At 36.1% G+C, this 14,666-nt stretch overlaps 1 protein-coding gene across 1 annotated transcript in view; it reads left to right on the top strand.

Moving 5' to 3' along the window:
* PSMC2 (proteasome 26S subunit, ATPase 2) overlaps positions 1–13,075 on the top strand; it is a 15,670-nt gene extending 2,595 nt beyond the window's left edge. Inside the window, exons 4-12 of the mRNA XM_006925390.3 lie at positions 959–1,058; positions 4,832–4,963; positions 5,391–5,463; positions 5,835–5,930; positions 6,587–6,751; positions 7,615–7,702; positions 12,341–12,543; positions 12,628–12,724; positions 12,811–13,075. Coding sequence (XP_006925452.1) covers positions 959–1,058; positions 4,832–4,963; positions 5,391–5,463; positions 5,835–5,930; positions 6,587–6,751; positions 7,615–7,702; positions 12,341–12,543; positions 12,628–12,724; positions 12,811–12,968 — 1,112 coding nt within the window. The 3' untranslated portion in view covers positions 12,969–13,075. The remainder of the gene's footprint in view (positions 1–958; positions 1,059–4,831; positions 4,964–5,390; positions 5,464–5,834; positions 5,931–6,586; positions 6,752–7,614; positions 7,703–12,340; positions 12,544–12,627; positions 12,725–12,810) is intronic.
* Positions 13,076–14,666: the final 1,591 nt, after the last annotated feature.

Genomic DNA, 14,666 nt, shown 5'->3' with positions numbered 1-14,666 from the left:
ATATATTATATTTTTGTTTCCCCTCTTTAAATGTAATGTGTTAATTATACCAAAGGAGTTTATAAATGTTTCTCTTTCATAAATTACAGTTTAAAGAAAATTATCATCTTTTCTGTCTGTTAAGAAATTGGATCTCATTTAACAATCTCTTTTACTACCTTTGACAACCAAGTTTAATTCCTAAGCAATTAAGAAATATTATCCTTTAAGCAAGTAATGTTTCTGTTGGTCAGAGTTCAATAAACTCTAATAAACCAGTTAAAGTTTCTTACTGGAAAAAATATGATCACATTAGTAAGTGGGCTATTGGCTAGTATTTGGAAACTTTTCTTCTTGGGAACTTGAGTGGTGAAGTTTTATAGTATTCGACCACCAAAAAAAAAATGTCAAGTATGGCATTAAATTTTTGGCTCATGACTATTTTAGGGTGGTGGTTTTCAACTGGGTGATTTTGCCTTCCCCTCCCCCTAGGACATTTGGCAGTGTCTGGAGACATTCCTGATTCTCATGACTCGAGAGGGAGGTGATGCTTGTGGCATCTATGGGTTAGAGTCCAGTGATGCTGCTAACCATTCTATAATGAATGAATGCACAGGACACCCTCCTTCCACCTCCACCAAAAAAAAAAATTATTTAGTTCAAATGTCAGTAGTGCTGAGGTTGAGAAAACTGGCTTGAGGGCAGTGGTCCCCAACTGCTGCACCAGGGACCAGTGCTCCTATGAGAATCTAATGCCTGATGATCTGAGATGGGGCTCAGGTGGTTATGCTAGCACTGGGGAACAGCTGCAAATACAGATGAAGCTTAGCTCACTCACCAGCTGCTCACCTCCTGCTGTGCGGCCCGGTTCCTAACAGGTCACAGACTGGTACTGGTCTGCAGCCCCAGGGGTTTGGGGACCCCTGCTTTAGGGTGTTGCATTATATTTCAGTGAATTTTGTAATCTTTCTTTATGTAGGTATTAAAGAGTCTGATACAGGCCTGGCGCCACCAGCACTCTGGGATTTGGCTGCAGATAAGCAAACACTCCAAAGTGAACAGCCTTTGCAGGTTGCAAGGTATGCTCTGTGGAAATTTATTTTTATCTTTTAGGTGCTTTTTAGAATCTTGGGTATAATGAGATGGTTCATAAGGAATTTTTATTCCAAATTCCAAGTAAATAAAGCTTTCTATACAAGTATCTGGGGTTAAAATTTTATGCCTTAAACACTTATTCAAGAAATAGGTGAAGACAGTCATATAAAAGATTCAAATAATATAGAAAGACAGAGCAAATGTGGAAACCTTCCTTCCAATCCTTGTCCCACTGCCCCTTCCTCAGACATAACAACTACTGAAAAGGGTTTGATCCTCTTAATCCTGCTGCGTGTCTTCCTATCCCTGCATTCTCCTAATGTAATTACATTAAAATTTAGGTTAGATCAGTATTTGGTATTTTTATAATTATAGCTAAGTACACCCTATTCACAAATAGCCAAGTAGTATACTGATTATTTTTCCTTTCTTGCACCACTTTTTGTTTTCCTTGTCATAATTGCCTTGTTTTTTCATTTGCCAGGGTTTTTGTTTTTTTTTTTTTAAATGTATATTATTAACCTGTCAATTTTTCCTGATTGTCTAAATTGTTCTTCAGGTACATTAGGTCCATCAGGTTTTCTCTTGTGTACTTCAGGTGCACCAGCCGCATCTGGTATTCAGTCAGGTTCATTGTCCTGAAAAAGTCTTTCCCAGCACTTTCTGACCTTCTTCTGTTTGACCAGTTGTTCTTTATGCCTGTCGAATCACAGTCATCGTGTGACTTCTTACCTGTAGATTCCCTTTGCCTCTCTTCTGTTGCTTGTGTACCAACTCTTTTCAGTTTACTTGCATCCTCATTAGGTAGGCTAAATCATCTGGTAGCTTCCTGAAAGAGGGTCATTTGGGAGGTAATATTTTGAGAACACAAATGTCTGAAAATGTCTTGGCTAGTGTAAAGTTATTTTTCCTTTGGAACTTTGAAGTCATCGTTCTGTTGCCCTCCACCTTCTGGTGGTGGTAGTCTGAAGTCACGCTGATTCCCAGTCGTGATATGTAACCTCATTTTTCTTTGCAGGTTGTTGAGTCTCCTCTTGTTCTCACTTGTTCTGAAATTTCATGATGATGTGTGCCCTGTTGTTGGTCTGTTTTCATCCATGGCGCTGGGCTCTCATGTCCTTCAGTGTGGCAGATTTTCTTAAAATGATTCGTTTGTTAATTTCTTTCTTTCCATTTTCTTGGTCCTCTATTAAGGACTTCTGTTTGGATACTGGACCTCTTGGATTGCTCCTCTAATATGCTGATTTTTCTTGCTTTTTGTGTGTGTGTTTCGGCTCTACTTTTTGTGAGATTTTCTTAACTTTTGAGTCCTATTAATTTTTTTTCTCATTTCTTTTCTCAAGTTTTTAATTTCCAAGAGCTCCTGTTTTCTTTCAATGTATGTGTTTTGTTTTTTGAATATTCTGTTCTTATATCAGGGTAATAGTAAGTTCTCATCTTTAAGGAAATTAATAACTGGAAGGTTTCTGCTTCCTCTAAAATGTTTTTTTCTCTTTGCTTGTTTCCTATCTATCTTTTATGCTAGATGTCTGGTAATCTTACTTTGGGCTTTAGTTTTAGCGGGAGACCAAAAAGCTGATAGAAGCTCTAGATCCAATAGTAAAGCATATTGATCCTAAACTTCACTATAGCTTATATGGTTGGATGTTTAGTTGGGGAACCTTCAGTGTCAGTACCTTTAGATCTTTTCATTTAAATCGTCATTTTCCCCAGAGAAGTTGTTTTCAATCTCCTGTTGTCTCAAATCTCCAATATTTTGGAAGAACAGTGGAGCTAGAGGGCCAGGAAATTTCAGCAACTTCTGTTTACTCACTTCTCTCTCACTTCCCTGTCCTCATTTTAGTAAAGTTATCACCACCACTACCTTCACCCCACCTCTTGCCCCAGCCTTTCTTAAGAACTTCAGTTTTACTCTTTCCAGAGTATTGTTTTCAGCTTAAAAAAGAAACCCTATACCCATTACAGCCCCTGTTCCCCTCTCTCTGTAGCCCCTGGCAACTGCTTTTCTACTTTCTGTCTCTGGATTTGCCTGTCCTGGATATTTTCTATAAATAGAATCATTTCATATAAATCTTTTGTTTCTGGCCTCTTTCACTTATTATAATGTTTGAAGATTTATTCATATTGTAGCATGTGTCAGAACATCATCTCTTTTTATAGCTAAATATTTCAGTCTAATTTCTCTCTTCATTGATAATCTCTGTTTGGTGAGACATTGTTCTCATACTTCCCATTAATTGTTTAAACATGGTTTCCTTTAGTTTTTTAAAAAAATATGATACTAAAGTTTTTTTTGTAAGACCACTGTCTAGGCTACCTCAGGGACAGTTTCTATGGACTGCGTTTTCTCTATGTATGAGCTATACTTTCCTATTTCTTTTTGTCTCTCATAATTTTTTTATGTTTTAAATAATGTATATGTCAGCTTTGGAAATCAGATTTCCACTTTCCCTAGGATTTGTTAATTTTTGTTGCTGTTTTGAAGTGTTTGGTTAGTCTCTTTTTGAAGTGTTTGGTTAGTCTCTTTTTTTTAGCCTCAACTGATAATGCCACCTCAGACAGTCGTGATGTTAAACAGTTCTCACCAATTGTTTCCAACAAATGCCCTGTGGGTAGGGGTATTCATACAGAGTGAGCTCTGAGTCAGGTTAAATAAAAACAAGTCCTGAGAATGGAGCTCTTCAGCTAGCTGCCAGACAGACAGGTGAAATAGTGACAGTTTTCTGGGGGTTGAGCTTTGGGGAACTCCAAACTCATTCTGTACCCTCCCCCCGCCATATCCAGAGTTCAGAAAATGTTGATTTTGACTGTTTTTGCCAGTGTTCACTTTGCTTTTAAAGAGGAGCAGATTTTTGAATGTCCTTACTTTACCATTCCGGAAATCGAGTATTTACTTTTTCAGCTGTAGATTAAAAAATGCATATCTATTCAGACAGTGTTGGCAGGGTCTGTCAGATAAAGTAGTGATAGATACTTTATATATATAATTCTACCTCCCTGATAGACCTTGGCTAGTGACAGGGACAGAGTCCTGTCACACAATTATGCCACAAGTACAAAGCATTCTTTACCTTACTTTCAGTGCTACATATATGCATACTCTAGTGACTACTTTGTATTTTCCTATATTTGTTGCTACAGCTCATGACATGAATTCTTTCTAACATGAGTTATGTTTTTTGTTTTTGTTTTTATTCAGTGGATAGTATAGAAAAGGAAAGGCAGTAGGCTACTTTCTACAATGATGTGCAGTGGTATTTCTACAATGGTATTACAAATTTGTCTTCATGTCACACAGAAAAAGAATACATTTAAGTTAAAAATAGCAACAATAAATGAATTTGAACTATAAACTCAGGAAAGAATGGAAAACACATCTGTTACTTAACTTGGTGTAAGAAAAGACTGTCTTCTGATAGGAAAATGAAGAGAGTAACTTAAGACATACAAGAGTATCACTAATAAAAGAATGTAGTTACGAAAATCAAGAAATCAGAGAACTTCTTAATGATGAAATATTTCAGTTTAATTTTCCAGAGGAATGTATCTTTTGAAAATTTTATGGCTTAGCAGAAGTTGAGTGGACCCTTGGGATTGAGTGTATTCTATAGAAAAGGATCTTTAACAGTGGCCCAGTTTCTGCATTTCTGGTTTACACCTGCTCATTAGTGTGCTGCATGCCCAGGAGAGAATCTAGTTACTTGAATTCATTAGTGGTTTAGGTTGCTTACTCTAATCAAGCCTTTTGCTGTGTTAGATGTACAAAGATAATCAATGCTGATTCGGAGGACCCAAAGTACATTATCAATGTGAAGCAGTTTGCCAAGTTTGTGGTGGACCTCAGTGATCAGGTAGCACCTACTGACATTGAAGAAGGAATGAGAGTTGGGTAAGATTTCTTTTACAGTAAATGTTCGTCTTTCATTAAAGATACCATGTCACATTCACATCCTTGGCTTTCTTTTGACTGAATGCACTGCTTGCCGTGGGATACCAGGGGATGATCTATTAGAGTACTGCAGTTGAATGTCCTTTCTTCTGCATCCACTTCTTGACCTCCCTGCATTCTCCTTTTCCCCATCCCCATGTGGTTTTTTTTTATGAATGGCTTCAGATGTTGTAAAATAAGTGCAGAATTTTAAAGTCGAGTTTGCCAGTCTGAGGTAACGTGGTGTAGGTATGGGTGGAAGAAGCATTTGATCTAGGATAGTTATAAAGATTAAGTGAGCTAATGTAATTAATGCATGTAGAATACATGATAATTTACTTAGAAAATTTTTTGAATGTGTTAGTGAGGCTCTTTTTTACCTTTCTAGTGTGGACAGAAATAAATATCAAATTCACATTCCACTGCCTCCAAAGATTGACCCAACAGTTACCATGATGCAGGTAAAAAACTGTGGAGGGAAAAGAAATGGCATGACTTAGAATACAACTGCATCCTTCTCAAAAAATCTTGAAACTTTTAACTAATAAACTATTAATATGTGGGTATATATTGACTTGCCATGTTTTTTTAAACCATTTTTTCAGTTGTGGAAGTCTTTATCAGTTTTTATTTTACTAGTTTGTCTCTCACTTTGTGTTATAAGTAATATAGCAAGTGGTTCTAGGACACTGGGCAATGTATTCCAATTAAAAAAAAAAATTCTTACTTGCTTTAAGTCCGATTTTTCTTTTAGAGTATTGGGTCTGCTGTACTAAATAGAACATTTGGAGTAATATTCAAAAGCCTATGTACATTTTCATCCCTCTATTAGGTGGAGGAAAAACCTGATGTTACATACAGTGATGTGGGTGGCTGTAAGGAACAGATTGAGAAACTTCGAGAAGTAGTTGAAACCCCTCTACTTCATGTAAGTGACCAAGTCTGTTGCATTAAAAATTTTTTTGTATAAAGATGTGATAGCCTTTGTGTACTCTGCACTAAAATTACCTTTATATTAGACAGCTTTTTAAATTTTATATTTTCTTTAATGGAAAATTTTAAGGGTAGTGGTGTGGAGAGTTGGTAAGTTCCAAAAGAGAAAGCAAAAGGATAGAATGGTCAAACCTATTCAAAAAAATACAGATCTTCTGTTTTAAGTGACAAAGGAAGTTGAGGTAGAGCCTTTAACAATATGTTAAAAATGTTTTAAGTTATAGAAGAAACCATGTGTTTTAATGATAAAAGAAGAAATGGGCTTAACTTGAATCAGATTGAGCTTGAGAGGATAATGGAAAACTAAGATATTAAATACCAGGTAATGCTTTTGTTCTTTAAACACTAATTTTTTTTAAATTAGGGGGGAATTTTTGTTAAGCCTGGATAGTAGAAACACCTTCAAAAGCCATTCAGTCTTACGTGTTGATATTAGTTTAGTTTAGATCTTGTATCTTAGGATAAGTAAAGTTTGTATTTAGGTCAGGTATATAGATTGTGGACATAATTTTGGTTTAAATATAGTGATGTAGAAAAAGTCTTATTTTTATTATACAGAAGTGATAAGTTTAAAATTTGTGTCTATTACAGCCAGAGAGGTTTGTTAATCTTGGCATTGAGCCTCCCAAGGGCGTGCTGCTCTTTGGTCCACCAGGTACAGGCAAGACACTCTGTGCTCGGGCAGTTGCTAATAGGACTGATGCTTGCTTCATTCGAGTTATTGGATCTGAACTTGTACAGAAATACGTCGGTGAGGTAAGGTAAATTGGTTATAATCAAAGAATATGTAGTTCTGTGAAAGATTTATAAAGCATGGATGAAATTAAAGGGGCATTTCCACATTGAAAGATTGAGACCTGAAATTTCTCAATTGATGGGTTGTAATTAGTAGTTCAGAAGCCACCAGCCTTCCCTCGTGGTCATTTGGAAATAAACTGCTTAAAATTTTTAATCACTATGTGCCCTGCTCAGAAGAATGACATTTTCTGTAGATTTGGTTTGTAAAATAAATACCCGAGAAATGCCTGGTAAGTGCTTTCAAAAGTGTACTTTCACTGCAGGGGCAGCATTTTATGTTCTACTGAGAAAGAGAGAACATAGATTGTCTACCTGTATACACATGCCTACATATAGGTTTTTTTTTCATTAGAGAGTAAGTCTAAAGTTGTAAATTGTATCTGAAACAATGATTAGTATACTTAAAAGTTAGAAAAGGAGCTGCATGAGTTGAGATGGATAGTACTTTTATTTCCTAATCAAAACTTAGAAATCAAGTTCAGTGATCAGATATGCCAAGTGATAGATCAGATGCTTTTATTTCCTCAAGTTTTGCTAATTGAAATGGTGCCTTTATTTAACAGTGTTAATTTGACCTCTTTAGATCTTAAAGTTACTGGCTACTTAACAGGTACAGAATCATGAAATTACTTAACATTGTTTTGAGGCTAATAAAATTAATTTCATGGAATAGGAAACAAACTTCAGATTTTTGACAAAGCTTGAGGTAATAATGGTTGAGAATACTGGTAGGAATATTGAGAAGTTTGAAGTATAACTTATTATAGTCTAAAAGAGTTTAAAACCAACTATGAATTAACAAATAATTTTTTTCTTATTAGGGGGCAAGGATGGTTCGAGAGCTCTTTGAAATGGCCAGAACAAAAAAAGCCTGCCTTATCTTCTTTGATGAAATTGATGCTATTGGAGGTATGGATAGTATTTTAGAGAACTAATTTAGTACTGGATTTTGTGAGAGTTCAAAAGTAGTATGTGTAGAGTTTTCCTGATATGTTAATCTTATACAGAATTTTACTTCCAACTCTTTTATGAGTTCTGGCACATTGAAGTCAAAGATCTAATAAAAAGTAGGGTTGCACCATGAAGGAAAAAAGAAATATTATATAGCATTGCTATTTCTCAGAGTATTTCTTTGTACTTCTCTGATTTCATTCATATGACTTATTTTCACATTTAACAACTCCAAACTTGGGCTACAGCTTCACTTAATGTGACAAGAAAGCAGTGGGGCATAATTTAATTGGTAAGTTCCAAAAGAGAAAGTGTACATAAAGTATACATAAAACGTTACTGTTGGCTTCATAGATTTGATGAAATGCAGTACTAGCTGTGCAATCTGGACAAGTTACTTTAACCCTGAGCCTCAGTTTGTTCATTTATAAAGGATACAATAATTCATGCTGTTTATTTCATGGATTTTTGAGAGCTTTAAAATAAATAATAAATGTGATAGACTATGAAAACTCCAAACTACTCTATCGACTATTGTTATAGTCTATAAGAGTAATAATCCTTATCAGCCAAAGAAGTGTCATATGTCCAGACCATTGTTATTTAATTAACTTAGTGACAAAAATGACTTGAAAATATAATGGACCCTTTAACTCTGTTTAGGGACTGTGGTTAAGTTGCCTAGAGTTTTGTTTTTAGACTGTATGGACGTTATTGGGTTTGGACTGCCTGTAGTTAAGTAGTTAATTTGAGCACAGTATATTGATGCAGTATGCTGACTCTGAAGTCACTTTTTAAAAATAAGTTTTTTAATTTTTTAATTGCAGTTGGCATACAGTATTATATTAGTTTCAGGTGTACAACTTGGCGATTCGATGTTTATATAACTTACGAAGTGATCATCCTGGTGAATCTAGTACCCACCTGACACCATACATAATTATTATAATATTATTGACTATATTCTTATGCTATACTTTATATCCTCATGGCTTCTTTAACTACCAATTTATACTTCTTAATCCCTTTCTCTTTCTTACTCACTCAAACTTCCTTTCATCTGGCCACAATCAAAATGTTCTCTGTATCTATGAGTTTGTTTGAGTTTGTTTCATTCTTTAGATTCCACATATATGTGAGATCATACAGCATTTGTCTTTCTCTGTGTGACTTCACTCTGCACAATACCCTCTAGGTCCATCTGTGTTGCAGATGGCAAGATTTTTTTCTTTTTTATGACTGGGCATCGATGGACACCCAGGTTACTTCCATATCTTAGCTATTGTAAATAATGCTGTGGTGAACATATGGATTCACATGTCTCTTTGAAGAAGCGTTGTGGATTTCTTTGGGTAAATACCCAGAAGTGGGATTACTGGGTATTTCTTTGTCTCTTGTTATAAAATCTATTTTGTTTCAAAATCTATTTTGTCTGGTTTAAGTATTGCTACCCTAGCTTTTTAATGTTTTTATCTTTGCTCCCATTTTCGTAAAATATCTTTTTCTATCCCTCTCAGTCTGTGAGTCTTTCCATCTAAAGTGAGTCTCTTGTAGGCAGCATAGGTAGGGGACTTGTTTTCTTATCCATTGAACCACATTGTCTTTTGATTGGAGCATTTAATCCATATACATTTAAAGTAGTTATTGATAGATATGTAGTTATTGCCATCTTATTATTCATGTTTTTAATCTTTTTCCTTCTTAAATTTGTATTTTTTATTTATCTTTCCTTTCCCTTTAAAATTTCTTGTAATATTGGTTTGGCGATGAACTCCTTTAGCATTTTCTTGTCTGGGAACCTCTTTATCTGTCTTTTGATTCTAAATTATAGCTTTGCTGAATATGGTAATCCTGATTGTAGGTTCTTGCTTTTCATCACTTTGAATATTTCCTGCTAATCTCTCTGGCCTACAAAATTTCTGTTGAGAAATCATCTGACAGTCTTATGGGAACTCCCTTGTAGGTAACTAACTGCTTTTCCCTTGCTGCTTTTAAGAGTCCTTCTTTGCCTTTAACCTTCGGCATTTTAATTATGAGGTGTCTTTATGTGGGCCTCTTTGGGTTCATCCTATTTGGGACTCTGTGCTTCCTGGCTTGTATTTCCTTTGCCAGGTTAGGGAAATTTTCTATCATTATTTCTTGAAATAGGTTTTCAATTCCTTGCTCTCTCTCTCTTCTTCTTCCGGTACCAGTAAGATGCAAATGTTGATACTCTTGATATTGTCCCAGAGGCCTCTTAAACTATCCTCGTTTTTTTGGATTCTTTTTTTGTTGTTGCTGTTCTGATTGGGTGTTTTCTGCTACCTTATCTTCTAAATCGCTGATTCAGTTCTCTGCTTCGTGTAATCTATTATTGATTCCCTGTAATGTAGTCTTCATTTCATTTATTGTATTCTTTCTTTTGTTTGTTTTTTATCCCCATTTTCATGTTTTCTCTTTGTTAAAGCTCTCACTGAGTTCATCTACTCTTCCCCTAAGTTCATTGAGCATCCTTCTAACTAGTCTTTTGAACTCTGCATCAGGTAGGTTGCTTTTGTCTCCATTTTGTTTAGTTCTTTTCTGGAGGTTTGTTCTGTTCTTTCATTTGGGACATGTTTCGGTGTCTTCTCATGTTTGCTGCCTTCCTGTGTTTGTTTCTATGCATTAGGTAGGGCTCCTATCTCTCCTGGTTTTAGTAGCGTGGCCCTATATAGTAGGTGTGCAGTGGGGTCAGTGACACAGTCTACCTTGGTCACTTGAGCTGGGTGCTCCAGGATGTGTTCCTTGTACGGGTTATTTGTGCCCTTCTGTTGTAGTCGAGCCTTGATTGCTGTTTGTACATCAGTGGGAGGGATGGACCCTCAGGCTGACTGGTCGTGGGGACTGGCCATTACTACAGTGAAAGAGCTATTGTGCAGGGGCTGACCCTACAAAGTAGGATTTGCTTTAATGGGGCTCTGGTGCCTGCCCAGTCTGCTCTTTTGGTGTGTTGTTTGTGGAGGTGGTTGGGTGGTGCTCTGGTATGGTCTGAAGCTGGCCACCAGGTGCATTGGTTCTGGGGCCTCTTGGGAGAGGCTCTGGTGCAGGCCATGGTTGGCCACTGCTTGTGCCCTGCCCGGGGCCACTTGGTATGAACTGTAAAGTGATCTGCAGATGGTTACCACTTGTGCTGGGCTTTGTGGTACCTGGGAGAGGCTAAGCTGTGAACTGAAGCCGTCTACTGCTAATGCTGGGCTTGTGGCTGCTTAGCAAGAGGTACGGGGCACACTATGGCCAGATACTGCTTGTTTAGGTTTTGTGAACCTTTGAGAGGTTTTAGGAAAGTTCACAGCCTGAGCCAAGACAGGGTATTGTATTGAAAAGCCACTGGAAGCAGCTTGGGAGGGCCCGCAATTTGGGTGGGGTGGGGTCTCAGGGAATCACCAGGGCTGGAGCTCAGAACGAGTCTGTCAGCAAGTAACTTTGTATATGGGTGTCTTAAAAGGAATGTGCGTGACTCTAGCCACCCTCTATCTCACTCAACCAGAAGTTGTAAGGACTTCTTTTTCTAGCACTGGGAGCCCAGTGTAGGGCTAGGATCCCTTGCTCTTCTTGAGGGACCTCTGCAACCAAGATATCCCTTCCAATTCTCAACCGCCACATAGAGGTGTGGGATCAGCCTGTTCCATGTCTCTCTTCCCCTCCTACTAGTCTTGAGGTGGCCTTTTCTGTATGCACCCAGTTGTAGGACTTCTGTTCAGCTACACTTCAAGTGACTCGCAATGATGGTGGTTCTGTAGTTTAGTTGTAATTTTTGATGTGGTCAGCATTTCCCTACTCTGCAGTGTTAACTGGAAATCTGAAGTCATTTTTATAGTATCTTTGGAATAAGCCTCATTATGTCACAAATGCTCTAAAGCTATGGTTTCCAGAGTGGACTGTGTATTATACAGTATTAGGGTGCAGGAAGAAAATACTAAATTTTTTTCTCGCATTTAAATCTTATTTTTAAAGTTTTCACTTATTTGTTTTGTAATGTGTATAATACATTATACATTATACATAATACAATAGTATGTATATGATTTAAACATGAAAATACATATTTGGAGGCTTCTTTTTTGATTTTTTTTTTTTTTTCTATTTTGGTTTAATTGAAAGAGACTGACATTAACCGAGAGTACTTTAATGTATCCAAAGGAGTTTAATATATAGTTGTTATAGTTCTATACTATGGACTTAGCCATATTTTTAAGGAGTTTTGAGAAATTTAGAAGAGTATGTCAGTTTCTGACATATTCAACACCATCATACTGCTAATCCATTTGCATGGATTCTGCTACCTTGTTGAGGTGTAATGATATTAAACAACAGGTGTTCTTGAGAGATTTAAAAAGCAAAATTCCTTAAAGAGGATTAAAACAAAATAAAGGCGCCTGTGTTAAATAAATCTATGATGAATCTTTTAAAAGATTTACCATCTAATTAGTTTAGTGTAAACCTGGTTCTTATAGGATTTGCTTAAAACTGGATGTTCACTTGCACTGGAGGGTATGATTCGAGCTGAGATTTACAATACTTTCACATTATGGTAGTGCTGCTAAGTGGATATGAAGAGCTTATCTTTCGTCTTCTCAGGGGCTCGTTTTGATGATGGTGCTGGAGGTGACAATGAAGTACAGAGAACGATGTTGGAACTGATCAATCAGCTGGATGGTTTTGATCCTCGAGGCAACATTAAAGTGCTGATGGCCACTAACAGACCAGACACTTTGGATCCAGCACTGATGAGGCCAGGGAGATTGGATAGAAAGATTGAATTTAGCTTACCAGATCTAGAGGTAAGAAAATCATTTCATTTTAGAAAAGAGATTCTTGATGTGATGTTTTTCCATTTTAATATTTAATAATTCCCTTATTTTCAGGGTCGGACTCATATTTTTAAGATTCATGCTCGTTCAATGAGTGTTGAAAGAGATATCAGATTTGAATTGTTAGCACGACTGTGTCCAAATAGCACTGGTAGGTTGAAAGCTCTTGCTTATATTTGATGGTCTGTCTGTCCAGGCTGCTTTAATTAAGTCTATTATTTCCTTTTTGTTTAAAAGGTGCTGAGATTAGAAGTGTCTGCACAGAAGCTGGTATGTTTGCCATCAGAGCAAGGCGTAAAATGGCTACTGAGAGGGATTTCTTGGAAGCCGTAAATAAGGTCATTAAATCCTATGCCAAATTCAGTGCTACTCCCCGTTATATGACGTACAACTGAGCCCTGAAGGCTTTCATGAAAACACTTCTTTTAATTGGAAATCTAAAGTTAATAAAGACTTGTTAATAACCATTTCACACACAAAAATAAATGGTTTCAAAATTGTATGTTTTTCAGATATTCTCTGTAGTACAGAAAAAGGTGACATCTAATGTCATTAGTCAGAAAAGCTTATTACAATGTATGTTGACTGTTTTTTGATCCTCTACCATTTAAGAGTTCCATATCATAAAGTGCTTATTTAGAGCATGTGTGTTTTAGGCATTTGCTGGCTGGGTACTGTGCATATATTGTCTGGTATCATCCCAGTTGCCCAGTGAGGTAGATCTAATGGAGTTTCATCTAATAAATGCAAAAACTTTCCTACTGAATTTACTTGTAGCAGAGCTGGGATTCAAGTGCAAGTGTGTCAGCTACATTGCTTATGTTTCTAACCGTTATGTTCTTCTGCCCCTCATCAAAGTAGCCCATTTAGGCACATGACCACATGCATTTTGATGTTTTTTTCCTACTACATTAAATAATAAAGCTTTGGCCACATTTTTTAAGTGAAAGAAGGAGCAGATGTATGTAATATGTTTTGCTTTGCCATTTGGTTTCAACTTAATAAAAAATTATTGATTTTAATTATCAGCAAAGTAATAATACAGAAAAATATGTACACGTAATAATCCAATTTAGAAAATCCAGAATTGGCTTCATAAAGAGAAGTACTTATTTTCATTTTATAAATTAATGGTTTAAAATTTTGGTAAAGCTCCTGTTAGACTTCTGGTCTACAGTGAGATATTTCTAAAATAAAAATTGTATTAAAATTCTCAGCAGATCTAAAATTATTTCTTGTGCAAACACCACCAAATCCCCTCCCTGCTTCCACCACAATTACTCCCTTCCCCCAAATACTGAGACTCAAGCACAATAAAGAATGTTTTTATTGCAGTTCAGTATTCATAAGTAATGCAAAATAGAGCTGGATACATTTTTAATTCACAAAAGTTAACAACATAGAAAATGCTCCAGTGTTGCATTGAAATATTTAAAACATAAAAGTTTTCAGGCAGAAAAATTAAAGCCCTTCATAAAAATCCAGCCAACATCCTTTCTTGATTTTTCTTTTTTATGAAATTTATCAGAAAAAATTTTTTTCCTAAGCCTGTCATAGTCTTTCATGAGATATAAAATAGAGTGAACCATTTCTAGATTCTGCTTATAAAATATACTAGGGGATGAATAAAGATGTATGTTTTTGTTTTGATAAATTTAAGCATTTAGAACCCACTCTTGGAAGTCTTAACACTTCTTCATATAGCTACATACTTCCATCATATGCACCAATTTGAGACAACTCAAGTTGGATATGTTGACCTCACTCGGGCCTAATATGTTACAGGCTCTAAATAATCTTGACATCTCAGTTAAGTTATATAACAAAAATCTAACTGGCTACACATAATATGTACAGTGAATTATTTGAAAAATTTAGTGTTTCTGTCCTGGCATGTATATTACAGATAGCATCAACACTATCTAGATTAGCAGGTTTGTACCATATTTAAAAAGATAACATACATTCACCAGTAACTCCACCTAAAAATATGTATGTGCATGTGCATGTATATGTGTGTGTGTGTGGAGATGCATGTGTATGTATATATGTAAGGGTGCTGATAAATCAGAATTCAAAAGGTTTATGACTAG

This window comes from Pteropus alecto, unplaced genomic scaffold, assembly GCF_000325575.1.
Source record: "Pteropus alecto unplaced genomic scaffold, ASM32557v1 scaffold109, whole genome shotgun sequence".
NCBI lineage: Eukaryota > Metazoa > Chordata > Mammalia > Chiroptera > Pteropodidae > Pteropus > Pteropus alecto.
Note: the sequence above shows the minus strand (reverse complement) of the source record. Positions and strands in the feature narration are given on the sequence as shown.